We start from the raw sequence: 18,563 nt of genomic DNA, 5'->3' as shown, positions 1-18,563 counted from the left end.
TACACTACCCAGTAAATTAATTTAGTACACGCCTGACAGAAGAGAGAATCCCCAGCCTGCTCCCAGGGCCCCTAAAAGAACCTCTAAGTGGTAGAAATGATCATGTAAGGGTTAAAATCTATTTAAGCCCTGATTTATCCTGGCCCATTGATTAGCTACGGGACTGACTTCGTTAATCAGAGTCTTAGGCCAATTCATTACTTACATCCCTGGAATAATTCCCTTTTCTCTTCTACTTAGGGTCATCTGGGTCACCTCCTTTTCTGCGATTTTTAGAAATTACTTCTATTCACGAATGCGGGGTCGCCACCACCAGGCAGCAAACATTTCTGACTGGTTATTAGTAATTGGAGTCCCCAACCCGCTCTCTTCTTTTTCAGGTGCTCAAGTTATGACGAGTGTGATCCCTATCTTCCCCAGAACTTGATACTGATGATGCTAAGGCAGTAAGTTATCCACTGGGGGGTGATGTCATCCCCCTGGGGACATAGTTGTGGTGGTCGCACTGTATCTGTACCTAGTGGTGGCATGGTGGGGTGGGACACGTGTGTATATGTCTGTCTGTCTGTATGGGGGAGGGGCAGAGAGAGATAGAAATGGGCAGAGGTCAGGGATGCTGCTAGACATCCTACAATCCCTCCTACAGACAGCCTCCATGACAAAGTATCAGTAGAACTCCTATAGAGAACCCTAGGGTTAGATATGGCCCCCTAAAATGCTCCCCAAATCCCAGTGCCTGGCCAACAGGGAGATGTCACAGCTTAAAAACAAAAGGCTGGGATGGACTAAAGCTTTGGGGCCTATGAGATGGGGGCTTTGTCATGGGATGGGGGAGGGGTGAAAGTGGAGCGGGACCCTCCCCCACCCATTCCCTGTCCCCTTCCCCTCTCATTTAAGGACAGATATGACCCTTTTCTTCTGCCTTATATCGTCTCACCATCTAGTGGCCACCTGAAATATCAACTCACCTTTACCATCTCTGGACCCTACTAAGTCAGTCATCAAAAAAAATTCACACCTGCGGGGGCAGTGGGCAAAGGACGCCTGAATGACCCATAAGATTTCTTTACTGTGGTAATTATGCAGCGTGTAGGCCTTAAGGGCCTATAAACACAGAGGCTGTAAGGAATTAAGATGGACACTTTCTAGGATCTGAGAACCCAAGAAAACCAAAAAATTCAGGGGACTGACGACAAATGAGGTTTCACTTTTTATAAAGAGGGGCCACACAGGCTTTTGCTTTTCTATAGACAAGAAGCAGCCACCTATTGAAAGGGACATGTCCACCTGGCTCCAGACATTTAAGGACCCAGGACCCTTCCTAGATAACACCATCTATTCTCAACAGGTTGAAGGGGTTCCTCATTTTCAGTTGGACCCCAGCCAGTGAAACAGGCCCCAGATTCTAGCATGCCACCTGACTCTGGTTTTGGGCATTTGTATGAACATTAGTCTTTCTTTTCAAAAATCCTGCAGACTTACCTGAATGCAGGTTCCCTGTAAAAAAAAAAATCTGATCATCACCTGCACACTAGCCATTGGTTTGATGGAAGGAAAAACCGTTCCATTTACTAATTAGGTACGAGGAGGGAGGTGACACAGTCTGTTGATTGGGGGAGGCAAAAGCTGTGCCAATCAAGGGCGTGCCTCTCGGGGTCCTTGGCCTCCCTGTTAGACTCAACTGCGGTCTCGGGGGGCCGTGGAGCTGGATCACGGCACTCCTCAGGAAGTGGGTACAGATCTTCCTTCCCATTATCAGCTCATTAGAGGCAGTTTAAGGTACTCACTCTGTCCCACACACCAAATGTGTGTGACAACGTCGGAAACACTGACTGACTCATAATAAGTCTGGGATCAGATAACAATTTATACACCTCTCTCCTCGCCCCAAACTGAATCATTAAGAAGCATTTAGTAAGATCTAATGTTCAAGTTCTGTGGGCAGAGCTCCACGAGTCAAAGGCTCCCGAATTCTCCCGAGGTTTAACAAATTACTCTGTAGCGCAATTTGGGATTTTCCCGTTAAGTGAGTACAACAGAGGCACACTCCCTTCATTTCCATTACTCTGTCATAGATCAGCTCCCTAACACTCTTCCCGTGTGACAGCCCCTGCTTCCTGCACCGGGGCACAACCGCTCTGATAATTCTAACATGAAAGGTGTGCGTCTGTGTGCTCACGGTTTGTTGGGGACCAGAGCACCCCAAGTCCCAACTGAGCGTATGATCATCAACAATAATCAAATGTCAAACATTGCTTTTTCGTGTTGTTCTTACCTTATTCTTGGAGATCTCATCTTCAATTTTCACTGGCTGGTCGGCTTCATCATCCGGCTGTCGAGAAGGAAAACTAGAAAGAATCTTTTTTTTTTTTTTTTTTCCCCATGTGTAGTAAATATAGAACAAGCTGTGCTCAGGTCCCTGGGTTCAGTCATGGTATGGAGATGGTTTATAGATGGGAGAATATAAATAATAAAAAGAGAAAGAGGTGTTGGGGGGGTGTGAGGAGAAACTTTTTCAGGACAAGTAAAAACAAGTTCTCTCCTATCTCCTTTTGGCCATGTCACTCACCTGAGAGTGACTTCACACAAGCATAAATTTGGCAAGGTGTCCTCTGTCTCCTGTTTGAGCTGACCTTTATTTATAAAGGGTGTACAAAGAGTGTACTCTGAAACGTAGAGAGAGATAGGGTGCCTAGTACTTTTAGAACTTACAAGTTAAGTCTCATGGATAATACAGAAAACAAACCAAAAAAAACGAGAATCTTACTCAGAGCAGGGAGAGAAAAGTCCAAGAGAGTTTCTAAAAACAACAGTTATCATTTATTGTGCCCTTACACGTGCCAGGCACAGGGTTGAGAATTTATAGAGGGTTAACTTCACTTCTAGCACCTGGCCCTCTTTTTAGAGGAATTATGGGGGGGGGGGGGGGAGACCTATCTTCCTTGGATTCTTCTGGATGCCCCTCCTCTCCCTCGTCCAGGGCCCCCTGGCCTACCCCCATGGTAACTCGTACCTGGGGCATCCCCCCTGTCCTCCACTTTTAGAAAGGCCACTGAGGATTTGCTGATTCTCCAGCAGGACTCTCTCTCAAAGACACACAAACTCAGGCAGATTCTTCTGCCTCCCTGAAGAGGTCAGGATCTCATGCCCAGGGTGACCACAGGCCAGAACAGGAAGCTGATGGGACCAAGCCCCTTTCCAGTCTAATTCAAGGAAATTTGTCTGGGAGGGTGTCAGCAGAGCCATAGTCAGAGTCACTGTTCCTGGGGGGCCACCGGGGCTGGGGAGGGTTAATTGGCGGGACCAATGCTTGACTGTTTCACTTGGTGGGGGCAACCCTGTCCTATCAGTTGGCCCTGCCCTTCCTATTTTGGAAAGGGCTCATCTTCCTTAGAAATCTGATTCTGAAATGAACAAGTGGCATGCTAATTTCACATTCCACTAGGAACCCCAGGAGGCACAAGGTGGGTTTGGAAAGAACCCTTTTGCCACCAGTTAAAGAAACCAAGAAGTGTAGAAACCAATTTCAATTCTATCGAATGAAAGGCTATTCCTGTGTCTCCTGGAAGTTACTTTCTGTAGAAGCACTGGAAGTGCCACATTTTGCTAGGGGTGAGGGTAAGTTTTATTTGGTGGGGAAACTGACTCAAAAAAGGAGAGGCATGACGGTATGAGGAATTTCAAATCTAGGCAACAAAGCTACCCTCTCTTAAAAAATATATATACTTTTTTTTTTTTTTTTTTTTTTTTTTGCTTAATGCCAACATTCCTGTATAAAAGTCAAAGGTGATTCCTAAGCCTATGCATTAAGTCTTGCTAAGTAGGAATTAGGCCTCAACTAAAAGTAAGGAATACCTTTATATTTTTTAAAGATCACTATGAAAAATATTAAAACAAAGAGTTATTTTAATAGGGTTATTAGATCCAGGCCAGGATTTTAAAACAGTCTGCTCCTCTAACACTGCAAAGGTAGGGGAGGGAGGCATAAAAGCACACTTTTTAGTATTACTGTAAATTATTATTATTATTATTTTTTTAGTGGGACTCCTAAGTAAGGAAAGCTTTCAACCCCACTGAAGAAAACCACAGAGGATTCTAAAGGAAACCTGCAGTTAAAAGAGAACAAAGCCCAATAAACAAACTAAGACTGCAGTGTTGGCAGATGAGTTAAAACAAATGTGGAAACCAAATATCACCGTAGTGATGACAGGTATCTCAGAAATGGGGGAGCTCACGTGTCATGTACACTCAATGGACATTTATAACCAGAGATCTGTAGAGTTTGGCTATCCTTCAGAAAGCAGAAGACTGCTAGACACCTGTCATTTGACAAGGGATTTGAAGAGCACACAGCACACTCAACAGTCATGCTTTACATTTAAATAATGCCTTATCGCCTATTACCATATTTTTTTGGTTAAGCATGGTCTTATCTGAATTAGAAACTTTTGACTCCTTCACTTACCTTGCAGTCTTTGAGCAAAAGTCCCTGACATTTAATCTCTGAGCTTTTGGTTTTATTTGCCTATGACATGTGGTCCTACCACATTTTTATTGCCCAAGGCTGTTTCAAAGGACAAATGTGACTTAGATGAAAGGCTTTTAAAAATACAGTAAGAATGTGGTATCATTATCTGTGATCATCACTGTTACTGGTTACTAATACCTGAAGGCAGTGAGACTATCCCTTTCAAGTCAGGAGGGGGTATGCAAAAAGCCCAAGGACCCCACTTTTCTTTGCCTAATACCAATTTCCCATGATATTCATAATGTGGGTAAATTATAAAAATGAACCTACTTATATAGAAAACTTTTTTTGAGAGAGAGAGAAATCTACGGGAAATTGGATTTTAAAAGGCAAGGAAGAATTTTGGGTTTCGAGAAGCATAAAATACTACTGGGAGACAGAGGGAAAATCATAAAAGTCTCTCTTAATTCTAAAGATTTGGTGGCCTGATAAGCTATGCCCTTCTCACTGCACCAAACAGCTCAGTGGAGGCATTCTGAATACGGAAAAATGGCTGTACTAAAGAAGAAGAAAAAAAAAAAAAAGGCGCTCCTGCACGATGTGGGATGCAATGCATCATTGTTGCACCTGGTGGCATAAATAAATTATCATACAATTAATTGAAATTCACTGTATAAATAAAGTGTCATGGCAGGATGGCCATTATTATCTATAGCATTTGCCTGCACACTTTTAATAAACGTAGCAGATACTAAAAAATTCTGATCTGCAATCTCCTTCAAATCTTAAAATACAGGGGAATCATACCCAAATTGGGTTTCCAAAAACATGGGAATACTTAAGTCTATTACTGATAGTGTCAGATAAGAAAAAGGCTTCATCTCTTACACACTGTAAAATTTGAGTCATGTTATTGATTATCTATCTTCTTAAAAAAAAATTCCCTGGAATGTGGTTAAACTGGGCAATAAAAATGGAAACAGTGTATACACAGAATTACACACACACAGTTGTAAAGCAACAGATGAATATGCATGTCACAAATTAGTAACCATATGAAAAGATGGTCTTTTGACATGCCTTTTTCACTGGTAGCAATATATGGATGTCTTGTTTTATGTTAGACTGTTAATAAGAGGTCTTGTCCTTACATTTGTAAGTCCTCATCCTTCTTCCCCCTCCTCCTCAATCAGTAACTCAGACCCAGATGGGGTGCCTCTCTTGGTCACTTTGGGCAAATGAAGCCTGGTCAGAAATTAGCCTGGTTTGACAAACCGCATTATGGCAGCAGGTGACAGTGGCTGCCCTAGTTCAGGGTCATGTCTGACATGGCCTGAGGTTTAGTCTTCTTGACCAGTGACTCCCTGAGAGCAGAGTCAGGACAACTGCAGGATGACCCCACGACATTCCCTTTAATTAAGGTTAATTTTGCACCCTGGATACAAAACAAGGGTAAGCAAGGTAAACTTCTACTATTCTTAAGACTTGACCCCAGACATGGACAGGTTGCTGCAGGGTGGGCATCTGCATAACCCATGGTTTAAGCTTCCAGTTCTGACTTAAGTGGACTGTGCTTTCCACCCCTCCCCCGCTCCTCCCCCAATAGAGGACTCAAGACATGGAACAAAGGTGACTGTGGTGGAGATCTGCTGGGAAAGCTTCATGTCACAAATGAGACAACCAAGACCCCAGGAGATAAGGGACAATGCCAACTAGGGTTCAAGCGGACAATCGTCACTTGGCTTCCTGTCTGTACCCACTATGTCCCCTCCCCATCAGAGGCTGGCTCCCTAGAGCTATGCTTGGAATATTGAGATGGGACTGTCAGGGCAAAGCCAGTTGTCTGCAGGAGAACAGCGCACTGTCCTCTAAGGCTCTGGCTGTAGTACAGTTGGGACATCCCAAATTTAAAACTGCTTCTCTTCCATAGGTGTTTGGGAAAGTGATGATGTCATTATTACCCTGGGTGGGCGTCACTGAAGTGACCACCATATGTAAAACTGTGATTTGTGAAAGAAACACATGTCACAAAAGCACACAGTTATGTCCATAATGTCATTAATAAAAAAGCGTCACACATTATAAAATATTTAACAAACAAATGTAGCCCAGCTTTAGAAGTTGTGATCTTTAAATCCCTTGAAAGGTGTTAGAGAATAAAATAGAGAAATTAAGATCGTGGAGTTTCGCTTTTGAAATCTTCATTCAAGCCACACATTTAGACCCTTGCTAATTGCTGCTAATTTGATGGACTGTGGCACAAGAAGCCAAACCTTCAGATAGGAGCTAAGGTGAGGGTGGAGCAGGGGCAGTCGGGGGGAGTGGGAAGGACCACTGAGGTAGGGATGGGGTGAGGGAGGGACTTGTGTGTGTGTGTGTGTAGCAGGGGGGGAGAGACTCCCAGAGGGGTGGGGGTGGGGCTCTCAAAGGTGAGAAAGATGCAGAGAGGAGGGGGGTGAGGCGGAGGGCCGCCAAACGTACCAGATATGGTTATGAACACAAGACCTTTTTAATTTCTTGGTATCCCAAGTCCGTGCGCAGAGGATCTTACCTTTGATCCTCTCTGCCCCCAGCTAAAGCTGCTTGAAAAGATTCACATGCAAACATTTACATATTTCACAAGTCAGAGTCACATTTTTACCACGTTTCGTCCACATACTTAAAATACACTGGAAACATTTTTAAAATGTTTTTATTTTAATTGCATTTCGAGGACAAGACAGCATTCCACTCCCAACGCATAACACTCTTTTTAAACCAAGCCCCTCCTCCTGTACTCTTTGTAATAGCGTAAATGATTGGCTTACCTCGGGCTCTTCCCTAGGAAAAAAATTATTTCATATTTTTTAAACACAGCCACGCCCACCCTCTTGGAACCAGCCCCGTGTAGGTTTGGATCCAGACCTGCCTGTGGCAGATTAAGTGAGGTGTTGCTTTTTAAATTTTTTTCCCCCTCCTCCCTCCATCCCCCCACCAGGTGAGCTGAGTGTGTGCAGAATACTGAACTTCTGTGTGCAGCCCCGGCGCCCCAGATACCTGAGTGTCTGGTTTTTCAACCGTAAAGGCGGGAGGGTTTGGCGAACGAATGAGAAGTGAGGAAACGCTTAGCGCAAAGGGAAAAAAGAGAGAAAGACATACAGAAAAAAGGTTATGGAGGCCGACGAGGGGTGGCCGCCTCTACCCCGCGCCAGGGACCCAACACGCTCCCCGAGACGTCCCTCCACCTTCTCCTCCGCATTCTTCGCGCCGCCCGCTGCAGAGCGCCAGCGCACAGGTACCACCAGAGTGTGCAGACACGGAAAGTTTTTGCCCGCGCCAAGGCGCAAAACACAAGACAGCCCGTTCCCCGGTACGAGTACACAGTCGGCGGGTAACCTGGGGGTGCCAGGGACGGGGTCGGGGGCACTTGAGCGGATCATGCACAGGCGGACACAATAAAGACACCAACACACACCAACGAGAAGCTGTCTGACCCAAGCAGCAGTGCCAGGCGAGGCGGGGGCGCACCTTCCCCAACGACCCCAGCCCACCGCGGCCCCAACCGGCCTAGCCTGGGGAGCCCCGGGGCCCCTCCCCGGCAGTTCCTGGCTCACCTGAACCCCCGCCTTCCTTGCCGGCCCCCACCCCTGGGCTCGGGGGCATCTTACGGTCGCTGGCGCTGGCTTGTCCAGCCGGAAACGACCCTCAGTGTTGCTCGGCACCACTTTTCTCCCTGGAGGGCACATACTTCGGCCACCCAAGCCCAACCGAGGCCCCCTCCCGCTCCCAGGGCAAAGTTGGGGCCCCTCACTGGAACTTTCTCGCAGTGTCTTCCCGCCTGGGCCTGGACCCCCTCCTCCCGCTGCCAGGCCCTGAGCTCCACCGGGCAGCCCTGCCACCCGCGCCCGGGGCCCCCCGGCGGCCCTGCTCCCCGCGGGCAGAGTCCGCCGCATTACCTAGAAGCAGCAGGCGGTGCGTACACATGTACCCCATCTTTTCTTCCTGGAGTTGCTTGTCGATGAGCTTGCTGCGTTTCTTCTCTGCGCGCTTCTGGGCGCGCTTCTCCAGGGCTTCCTTGCGCATCTGTCTGCGCTTCTCCGCCAGAGGAATCTTCTTGACCTTGGGGCTGTGCGCGGCTTTGGGCTGGGGGCTCTCAGCTCGGCCGAAGCAGCCCCCGAAGGCCTGCATGAGGAAGTTGCGGAGCAAGTTGCGCCGGGGCTTTCGGCGGCGGCGGTTTCGCCGGGGCTGCAGCCAGCGGCGGCATCCGGAGGTCCCATCGTCGGACTCATCGCTGCTGTGGTCGTCGTCGCTGCTGACCGACCCCTCGTCGTCGTCGCGGCTGCGGCCAGACCTGCCCCGCCAGGCAAATGCGCGAGGAGGCTGCGGAGTAGGCGGATCGGCAGCCTGGATCTCGGGGCTGGGGGGTCTGAGGAAGCGGAGCTTGGGTCGGGCTCCAGACGCAGGGGCGGCAGGGGCGGCAGGGGCGGCAGGGGCGGCAGGGGCGGCCCGGGAGGCAGGAGCGGCCCGGGTGGCAGGAGCGGCTGCCCCGGCGGCAGGAGCTGCCCGGGCGGCAGGAGCGGCTGCCCCGGCGGCTGGAGCGTCAGGGGCGGCTGGGGCTGCCCCGGCGGCTGGAGCGTCAGGGGCGGCAGCGGCTGCCCCGGCGGCTGGAGCGTCAGGGGCGGCAGCGGCTGCCCCCGCGGCTGGAGAAGCAGGCTTGGCCCGGGCGGCAGGGGCTCCGTCCCCCGGAGAGGAGACTTTTCCTCCCTCCGCAGCAGCGGCGGCCGAGCCTCCTTCCATCTCGGCTGCTTCTCCCTCAACTGGGGGTCTCTCTCCCTCTGCTCGCGCTCTCTTAACTGGGGCTCGGGAGACCTCGATGGGCGGGCCGTCAAGCGCGATTGGGGGGCTGTCCATGTTGACGGGAGCGTCGTCGACCCCAACGGGGGCGCTGCCAATCTCGAGCGGGGGTCCGGAGATCTCCATCGGGGGGCTGTCGCCCGCGAAGTGTGGAGGAGGTCTGACAGCCTCTCGGGATGGGCTGCCGATGGCGCCTGGGACCCAGAGGGGGGGCTCGTTCGCGGCGGGAGCGAGGAGGACCGCACTCGGGACCGCGGCTGCCGCGGACTCGCCGCCGCCGCCGCCGTCGATTTGTGGGATAGCTCGGGGGAGCCCGGGGGGTGGGCTGTCGTCCCCGAAGGCTGCTCCATCAAACTCAAATGGCATAGCCTCCTCAGGGGGAGGGCTCCGGTCTCCTCTGAAGCCTGCGTTTGCAGGTTTGAGAGCCCGGGGCTCCTGGGGAGGGGTGGTATAGACCCCTGCACCTGGGCCTCCTGGAGCCAGGTCTGAGACCTGCAGGGGAGGCTGGTTGCAACCTCCCTGTGCAGGCTGCTCAAACTCAAAGGGCATGGCTTCCTCAGGTGGAGGGCTGTAGCCTCCCAGGCCTGGTCTGGCATCATCGAAGGCTCCGGGCTCCATGAGCGATGGGCGGGAGACCTGAAGGCCTGCATGGGCCCCAGTGGTGTCTCCAGGCTGCTCCGGGGTAGGCCAGAAGCCTCCTGAGCTGGGCTGCTCGACCTCGAAGGGCATGGCTTCCTCAGGTGGTGGGCTGTAGGCTCCATGGGCTCCGGCTTCCTTGACGGTCTCGCCCAGGTCTTGGAAGTTGGGCCTGGAGACCTCTGGGGGTCCACAGGCCTCGCCTTCAGTCTCGACGGGGACGGGCTCGCTGTGAGGCGGTTGGGTCTCCATCTCTTCGGCTGCGCCAGGCCCAGGACTGGGGGCAGCTGCCCCTGGGGCCTCCAAAGATGGTTGCTCGGGCTGTTCCCCGAGTTCAAGGGGGATATCGCGTTGTCCTGACATATTATTGCCGTCGAGGCAGTTGCGCACGCCCATAACACGGTGGCGGCCTCTTAAAATAAACTTGGGGCCCCGTAACACGGAGCACCCAACCGAACTAGGGTGAAAAAATTTTTTTTCAAAAAAATTCAAAGTAGTGGCTGGAAAGTTCTCCAACCTCACTTTTCAACCCCCTTGAGGTCTGGGGGTTCAGGGCCTCAAACCCAAGATGGTGGCGGAAGCAACTCTACCGTTGCTGGTGGAGTCTTGGTCCTTCCTGGCCACTTTTTATCCCCTCAGGCTGGCCCCTGGCCGCCCCCCCACCCCTTGGCCTGTCCTTGTCCCCTCCTCTCTCTCTCTCTCTCTCTCCCTCTCTTTCTATCTCTGCTCCAGGCCAGCCCCGCCTGCTTGGATCTGAGGAGCGTGCCGATTCGGTCCGAAAATCGCTCGTAGTGTTCGCTCGCTGCCACCAGAGGACGCCGGCCCCGGGCCGAGGCGGCTCCGGGAGCCGGATCCTGGCGCCGGCAGCCCCGGACTTTGGGTAAGGGGGCTGAGGAGCGCAGGCCTCGCAGGGATGTTTTGGCTCCTTCCACTCCTCTCCCTGACTGATTTGGAGTCTTTCTCCTCTCTTATCCCCTGGCCAGAGAGAGAGAGAGCTCTCCTGCGTTGCGGGACACGTGACGCAAGACGTGGGCCCCGGGCTGCTCGAGCGCAGGAGCTGAAACCCTCCCTCCCAGACCTAAATGACTCTCCTTGGGGGGAGGGGGGAACTGCAGGAGGGTTTCATCACCCCAGGATACCCCTGCACCCCTGAGCCGCAGCCCCCAGACCCGGGCAGCCCCCCACCTTAAGCTCCAAGTCCGGAGTGTGAGGCTTTGGGCGCGTGGGAAGGGGGCGCGGTGCGCGCGGGGATGCGACAGGTGGTCGTGAGCCCACCGGCGCAGCGGACCGCAGGCGAGGGGCAAGGGGCTGCGGTGTGTGCGCACATAATTTGTTTTTAAAATGCCTTGGGGTACTTTCCGCCGCTTCTGCAGCTTTTGTCTGCCGGCTCGCCGAGGCTGGCTCCCCGTAAAGCACTTCAATGTCCCCCATCCCCACCACACTCTGGGGGTCCTCGCAGCAGTGTAGGGTGGCGCGGGGCAAGGGTCTCCCCTGGTTATGTATGATGATGCAGAGGAATTAAGAGGGTCTTGGGCGCGCCCCACGGAGACCCTCCAAGCGGTAGTCGCCCGGCACAGAACTGGGGGGCGCGGGACGCACAAGGAGACCCCATCCTGTGCAGGCCTCAGAGTTCCGGGGGTCCCGCTGTTCTGGGGGAAGGGCGAAGGGGATTTCAGCGGGGATTTACGGCCGGCTTAGCGTGGTCTCAGAGACCGGACAGCCCCTGTGCGCACCGAACCCGAAGACAGACAACCGTGCCGCGCCTGCGGCAGCGGCTACAACGTGCCGCTTATCTGCCTCGGATGCCGGCTGCAGGGTCGGTGGGTCAGCGGCCCCAGTCCCTCTCCGGCCCCCTTCCAGCCCCTCTCCCTTCGCTACGGGTATCCCAGGGCACCGCTCCACTTTTCCACCGCTGGAGCCCTCAGAGGCGGCACTGAGCCCGGCCGCAAGTCCGCCGGCCGCCTGGCTGCGCTCCGGTCGCCGAAGCTCGCGGGGGGCTTGGAGCCTGCTGGGGAGAATGCCAGCCCTCTAGGTGGGCTTGGTGCGCGCGCACTGCTCTGGGTCCGGGGGCTGGGGTCTGCCGAGGGATTGGGGCCGCGGGAAAAAATTACTGCTTGCGGATCACGTACGATCCGGGACACGGGCATGAGGTCTGTCTCGCCAGCGGGTGAAGCGGACCTGCGAGCCACCTTTAGGTGCAGGGCATCGGGCACGGGGCGGGTGGTCGCCTGGCGGGCGGGCGCGCGAGACCGCAGGCTGAGTGTCGCCAGGGGTGGGCTGCGGGGAGCGGGAGCACCGCTTGGATCGCTGTATCTACGAGCCGCCGGCGGGTGAACCACGCACCGCTCAGTCTCGTTAAGTCGAACGCATCCCTCTTAGAACGATGGGACCACAGCCACGGCGCACCACTGCCCCGCATCCGCCATCCACGTGGCCGTGCTGCAGAGGAGAGCTGACAAAGTCGGACTCTGGGCAACGCGTGGGGTCCCCCAAAGGCGCATCATGTCAGGTCGGCGGGTCTACACACGTGGAAACGCCAACACTGAACTTTGGCTCAAACTTTGCCCAACTATCCCCACGCGCCAGGGCTCAGCCGTTTGAGCATCCACTGAATGGGCCAAGTGGGTCGCGACCGTCAACTCACTCCCCTCCGACCCCAGCGCGGGGTCAGCCATTGGGCTGGGGTCACGCCAATCAAGGTTGCCTGGCGAATGAGCAGGGGGCGTCGGACCGGAAACCGGATATGAAGGGGAGGTCCAATAGGGGGCGCCGCGTTGGAACGCCCCAAGAGGTTGTGCTGCTGGGGTGGTTGGAAGCGGTTGGTGGGCGTGCGTATGGCGGCCAGGCCTGGGACGCCACGAGGCTCACTGGCGCCGTGGGGTCACTCTTCCCAAAGCCACAAGTCGCCAAGGCTGGAAGGGAAGGTCTGGGCCTACCAGGAGACAACCCTAGGGCTCGATGGGCAAACCCACCCTCCCGAGGGGACCGCCGATGAGGCCAGGCGAGGAGGAAGAAAATGTCTAGGGCCTGTTGGTAGAGGGCCAAGGCCCTGATGCACAGGAGGGGCCCAGACGCCTAAGGACCTGAGGCCCTGGGATGCTGCGCCCTGCCGAGCTAGAAGGTCAGTAGACATTGGGGTCTGCAGCCCCAAAGGGACGGTGTGCCCCCCCTCTCTCCTCAAGCACTGCTCATCAAGGAACGGGTACAGGGTCTCTTTGTTTGACATCCTCATGGGCATGGGGGACCTTTTTGTTCAACACTCTTTGGTATGTTGGTCCTTTACCTGGAGAACACATGCATTGAGGGGATAAAGGCTGGGTAGATACCAGACCTCCATCCTAAAGGAGCAGGAACATAAAAATGAAAGATGACTCCTGGGGGTGGGGGTGGAGGACTCTTGGAAGTCTTGATGGGGAACATGGTGGCGGTTCAGATGGGCTTGCATGGATGGGTAGGGCCGCCGCCTACAATTGGGAGGAATGGGAAGAATGGGAAGAATGGGAGGAATGGGAGGAATGGGAGGAATGGAAGTAATGGGAGATGTGGGCCTACCCTTAACAAAGACCCAATTGGGGGAAGCGAGGGACTCCATGTGGAGTCCTGGGAGGGGCACTGGGAGTGAAAGCAGGACCAACTGGATGGGATCTCTCTGGGCATACTAGGAAACTCTAGGACAAGCACTTTTGAGGCTGTTTTAGTAGGAAATGGAGATGTTGAGTGTTTTTTTGTCCTGCGAGTGAGGCTTTGAGCCTAGTTTTAGTAAAGATGGAGGTGGTGTGGAGGATAATCCTGATGGAGCGAACATAGGAAGCTGTGGCTGGTCATGACCTTTAAGATGTGGAGAACCACATGCATGGAAGGAAGCAGGAAGGCTGAAGGAAGGGCCTCTAGAGGGATCCAAAGGGCCCTCTAGCAGCTTCTGTGACAGAACATCACCAAAGGTGGAGAAGCCAAAGTATGGCACTTGGATGATGGGACACAAGTGACACAGGGAAGCCCAGAGGATCTGGGGAGGAGTTGGGTGGTAGCGGAGCCCATTTGGTTTTAGACTGGGCAGAGGTGAAGGAAGGGTGGGCAATTGGGAAGAAGTTTTTCACGGCCTTTTAAGAGGGCGGGTCTGGTTTAGAAGGAAGGTACAGACCCCAAGTTCAAAGTCACAACCATCCTTCTAGGGTATGAGATCACTGGATCAGAGACTACCCCAAAGGGGAGGAATACATTGGGTGATAGGAACACAGAAAAGAAAAGGAAAGATGTCTCGGAAGAGAGCAGTGGGCTAGGACAGGACTAGTGGGGGTACGCTGGAGGTGGTGGTAGGCTGGAGGTGGTGGTGGTGGGGTGGGAATCTTAAGAATCGCTCAGAGTGCCTCAGGGAGATTGGGGTTTCCGAGCCCCTGCATGGTTCACATCAGGGCCAGCTGATTCTCTGCTGTGGACTGTCCTGGGCGCTTGAGGGTGTTAGCAGCATCCCTGGCCTCTACCCACTAGATGCCAGTAGCAGCCCCTTAGTTGTAGCAACCAAAAATGTCTGTAGATTTTGCCAAATGTCCTCTGGGGGGCAAAACCGCCCCCGGATGAAACCATGGCTGGAGGCTGAGAAAAGACCCTTAGACCTGAGTAGGAATCATCTTAATTTAAAGGTAAATTGGGACTGCGAAGAAGAAAAACCCCACTATTTAACTCCAGTGTTCCCCATTTTGTCTACTTTTACTTATTTACTTATTTATTTTCTGTAGGCATTGGCCACCAGAGTCTAAAAACCCCAAATCACTTATGTGAGGGGGTTCAAAGCAGAAACCATCACAGATGAGCAGTGGGACCTGGGACACCTCAGAAGTACAGCCAGATGTTTGAGGAGCTGGCTGAAAGGCAGCTGGTGCACCTGGCAACAGGGACCTGAGGAGCCCGGTGTGGTGAGCACTGGGGGCAATGAGTGGGAGGGTTGTCTGGGGGCTGCTGTGATTGGTGGGGCTGTCTCGTCAGCCCACCAAGGACTTGGCAAGCTTTCCGGCTCAAGACAGAAATGTGGCCTTGCCCTGGATGGAGATGGCCAGTTACAGGTGTGGTGGGCAGCCTAGTCCAGATTTCCACTTCTGGATGATTTCTATCAGGGAAAGAGGCCACTATTTGACAGGAAGAATCAGGAACGAGGAAGGCAAGTGGGTTAATGAGTTCACGCGGATGACAGGAAGAGGCAAGATGGGCTAGTCGGGGTGCCTGAGAGGAGGGGGAGTTGAGGTGAAGGGCAGAAGCTATGTGCCAGGGTCTGGGCCCTGTTCCCACAGGGAGTGCGGCAAGATGGTATACCCGTCAGGGAAGGGAAGGATTGGCTGTCAAAGTCTAGGCGAAGGTTTCTGGGAAATTGTGTATCTTTAGCTACTTAAAAAGAATATGTCTTCTACACTACAATGGAGAAAGGAACAGCAGACACCACTCATGGTTCAGTAAAAGTGCGTTTCTGAGGATGGTCGGCCTGTTCGCCAAATGGCAGGTGCCTTAGGTGGACTATCTGCTGGCTTTTTGCAAATGAGTAATTCCCAATAGAAAGAAGGTATTTCTGCACTGTTGGCTCTCCCAGCAGCACCCTTGCCATCTGCAGGGACGTGGCCCCCTTCCTTGGTGACCCCGTGTGGTGCCCTAGGCTTCCCAAACTCAATCTTCCTGCTCTGTTGATGCTGCCCCACTAGCACGCACTGCAGTCAGCAAACGGCTGCTGGGATACTTAGATTTGGGGGATTCTTATTCATTGCCTAAAGCACCAGACACATCCAAGTTTTTAAGTAGCTGCCTGTCAATTTTCTTCCTTAGTTCATCCCTGTATCCAAGAAAGAAAAAGCAAAGCAGACAGAGAAGGGGATGGTCGAGAGGGAAGAGAGCAGAAACCTAGGAAAAACCTTCTTTTTCTGGCAGTAGCATTTCGTCCTAGCCTGTGGTGGGGGTGGGGGCCATTTGCACAAGAGCTGGCTCCGCAGACCACCTCTGTCACTTGTTGTCAGTGGCTTGCTTTCAAAGGAGGAAAAGGAGAATCTTTGTACCAGTTGTGGGGGGGAGGGGGACAGAAAGGAGAGAACCTGGGAAGAGAATTCAGGCAACTATTCCGTTTCTCAACCTCCCAGTGACAAATGTTTTTTGAGTGCTGACTGAGTAGCCATAAGACTTTGAAGCTGTTCAGTTAATTACTGTTCAATTAAGACTTGCTGTGCCCATCCTTCTACCTTCCAGCATCTCCTCTGCCAGCCTTGGCCGGTGGAGGCAGCAGCAGCCTACTGCTGTCGGCAGAAGGGTCTGCGTGACCAGGCTGTTTCAGGCAAATGCCAGCTGAAGAGAAAATGCCTCAAATGGAGGTTAGGAGCAGGTGCAGGGCTGATCTACTCCATATGCTCAGATTAAAAAGCCCCGTGCTGGAGCCCTGGGGGCTGAGGGTCTCCTACCAGGAATTCAGACCCCTTCATTCAGCTCACTTGCTAAACTCAGCAGCCCTCCACTTGGAAGGGCTACCCGTTCCTGCTGCAGCCAGGCACATGACTGTCCCCTGACCACTCGCGCTGGTATGGTGGGTCCATGCCTTCTGGACAGTTGCTGGGCCTGGGCTGTGGACTCCTCCTTTAAGCTAGCCAATGATGCAGCAGAGAACCTGGAGGGGAGTGGCCATTCCAGAAAAGATGAACAGTGCCCCGAGAAGGGGGACTAAAAGGGGGGGAGAAGTGGGGAGGGGGGGGCGCAAGAAGGGCAAGAGGGAATCTCAGAAGAGAAATTCGGCTTTAGTGGAAGCTCTGTTTAAGATTTCAGTAATCATGGTGGAAACTCCAGGCACCCTGGGGGCGGCCGGGCACCATAATTTGAATGTAAGGGGAATGGTGTATTTCATGTTTGCGCCTGGCCTCAATTTCCCAGAGCGCATCCTCCTCCTGAGCTCAGATACAGACAGCAACATAAGCCAGGGCACTCAGAGCCGCCTCTCGCCGGGGGTGGGGCGGGAGGAGAAACTGGTTGTCTTCAGCTGGCGGCAGTCCTTGGCCAGTTTGAGAGTTGGGGCCTCTCCTTGAACTGAAATCCAAGATTTAGCATTTAAACTCTAAAAACAGTATTTCCTAGGTTTTAAATCTTTCTGTTGGGCGGATGCTGTTGGGGTAAATACACAAAAACCCCCGCTGCACCTATGAAATTGAAATTTCTGGCCTTCCGTGTGCCTAATCTGTAGTCCCCAGGGTGCTCTTCTACAGCAGGTGTGGCTATTAAAAATGCTCTTCCTGACGTTACTTCTGCTGCCACCAGATTTTTGAAGATGGCCATGAAGTCTCCCCTAAACCTTTTTCTCCCTGAATCTCTATTTCTTCATAAGAATCTAAATAGCCCTAATATTACGGGCTCTGTGACTCCTAGTTCCAGATAGTATCTTCTCTTCCTTTTCCAGTGTTCTTGTCTTTGTCTTCCAGTATTTTCTGTGATTCCCCCCAAACACTCCTTTCCCTCTGTTCTCAACTCTTCCTGCACATTACAGATACCACGTACCATCTGTGCATGTAGTCTAGTCTTACCCTGGCGTTTCTGATGGCCATGCCCCTCTGTTCATCTGCAGCATGCTCGCCCTAAAATAAGCTCATAGAGTAAAAAATAGGCCCTGTCCACAGGCGAAGCCAGGAAGGCAGCCTCCCCAATTCTACCTTGCAATAGGGAGTTTGCCGCCGTCGGCAGTGGCAAGGGAGTGTGTGTGTGTGTGTGGTGGGGGGGGGTGCCATGGCGCCAGCTCCTCTTGGATGTCCTGCCTTACTGGCTGAGCGCTGTCAACAGGTGACGGTAGCCCTGCACTGCAGACTCTTGGCCTTGGGGAGAATCTAAGTCAGTAGGCTGTTCACTCTGGCTCCTCTGCTCTGAATTAGCTAGGACCTAGCACCAGGACCAGTGCCAGGGGATGTGGAGCTGGGAGTGGGAGGTAAGATTTTTAAAAAGGGAAAACCAAACAGCAAAAATTTACCTTATATGTAGCCTTGTGATATATAGCCAAAACAAAACAAAAATGGGATGTTAAATCATTGATTTGACTGTTTTTTTTTTTTTTTTCATTTGCATTGTTATCCCACGCATTTGCAACAGGGGGAAATTGGTTTAGGAGGAAATGCAAAAAAAAAAAAAAAAAAATCTTAGCTCTCACAAGGTCTTGCAGTATAGAAACAGATACATCTCTAGAACTGTGGTATTAAAATTTCATGGGAGGAGCAATTAAGAAAAAAAGTCTGAAAAAGCTCCTGGGAGGGAAGGGTAATAGAAACAAAGGCCGAGGATGCTGGTTATCCAAACTCACTGCAGCCTCTGAGCCATGTTTGCAGGTCTGGCCTAATCAGGACACTTACAAGTGTTACCAAATAATATATTCAACACTTGTGGTCGGTTAGCTAACGTTGCTGTCAGACTGCTTGCTCCCAGAGCTGTGAGCATCTCCAGGCTGCAGTACTCAGTGCAATGCTGGCTTCAGGCTGCCTGCTCCCACTCAGAAAAGCTTGTTTTCGCACACCATCAGGGAGAGGTGAGGGAAACGGGCACACAGAAGACACACACTATAGATCTGCTCAAGGATGGCCAGTTCCCCTTCCCCCCAGGCTAGTAACAAGACACAGTGGAATTCTGT

The 18,563-nt window shown here is 52.6% G+C and overlaps 1 protein-coding gene and 1 long non-coding RNA gene across 6 annotated transcripts in view; one reads left to right on the top strand and one right to left on the bottom strand.

Moving 5' to 3' along the window:
• The window catches only part of GNAS (GNAS complex locus), a 67,418-nt gene that overhangs the window by 44,750 nt on the left and 4,105 nt on the right, over positions 1-18,563 (bottom strand). The window contains exon 1 of one of the 2 annotated variants that reach the window (XM_077873747.1): positions 8,404-10,348. The exons of the other annotated variant lie outside the window; for it this stretch is intronic. Coding sequence (XP_077729873.1) covers positions 8,404-10,333 — 1,930 coding nt within the window. The 5' untranslated portion in view covers positions 10,334-10,348. Of the gene's footprint in view, positions 1-8,403; positions 10,349-18,563 lie in introns of those variants that run through there. 2 annotated transcript variants of the gene reach the window in all.
• The window catches only part of LOC144298610 (uncharacterized), a 34,047-nt gene continuing 27,724 nt past the window's right edge, over positions 12,241-18,563 (top strand). The window contains exons 1-2 of one of the 4 annotated variants that reach the window (XR_013365555.1): positions 12,241-13,058; positions 14,674-14,850. This is a non-coding gene — a long non-coding RNA (uncharacterized LOC144298610). The remainder of the gene's footprint in view (positions 13,059-14,673; positions 14,851-18,563) is intronic. The other 3 variants (XR_013365556.1, XR_013365557.1, XR_013365554.1) reach the window with 3 other exon arrangements.

Source organism: Canis aureus, chromosome 26 (genome assembly GCF_053574225.1).
Source record: "Canis aureus isolate CA01 chromosome 26, VMU_Caureus_v.1.0, whole genome shotgun sequence".
Taxonomy (NCBI): domain Eukaryota; kingdom Metazoa; phylum Chordata; class Mammalia; order Carnivora; family Canidae; genus Canis; species Canis aureus.
Note: the sequence above shows the minus strand (reverse complement) of the source record. Positions and strands in the feature narration are given on the sequence as shown.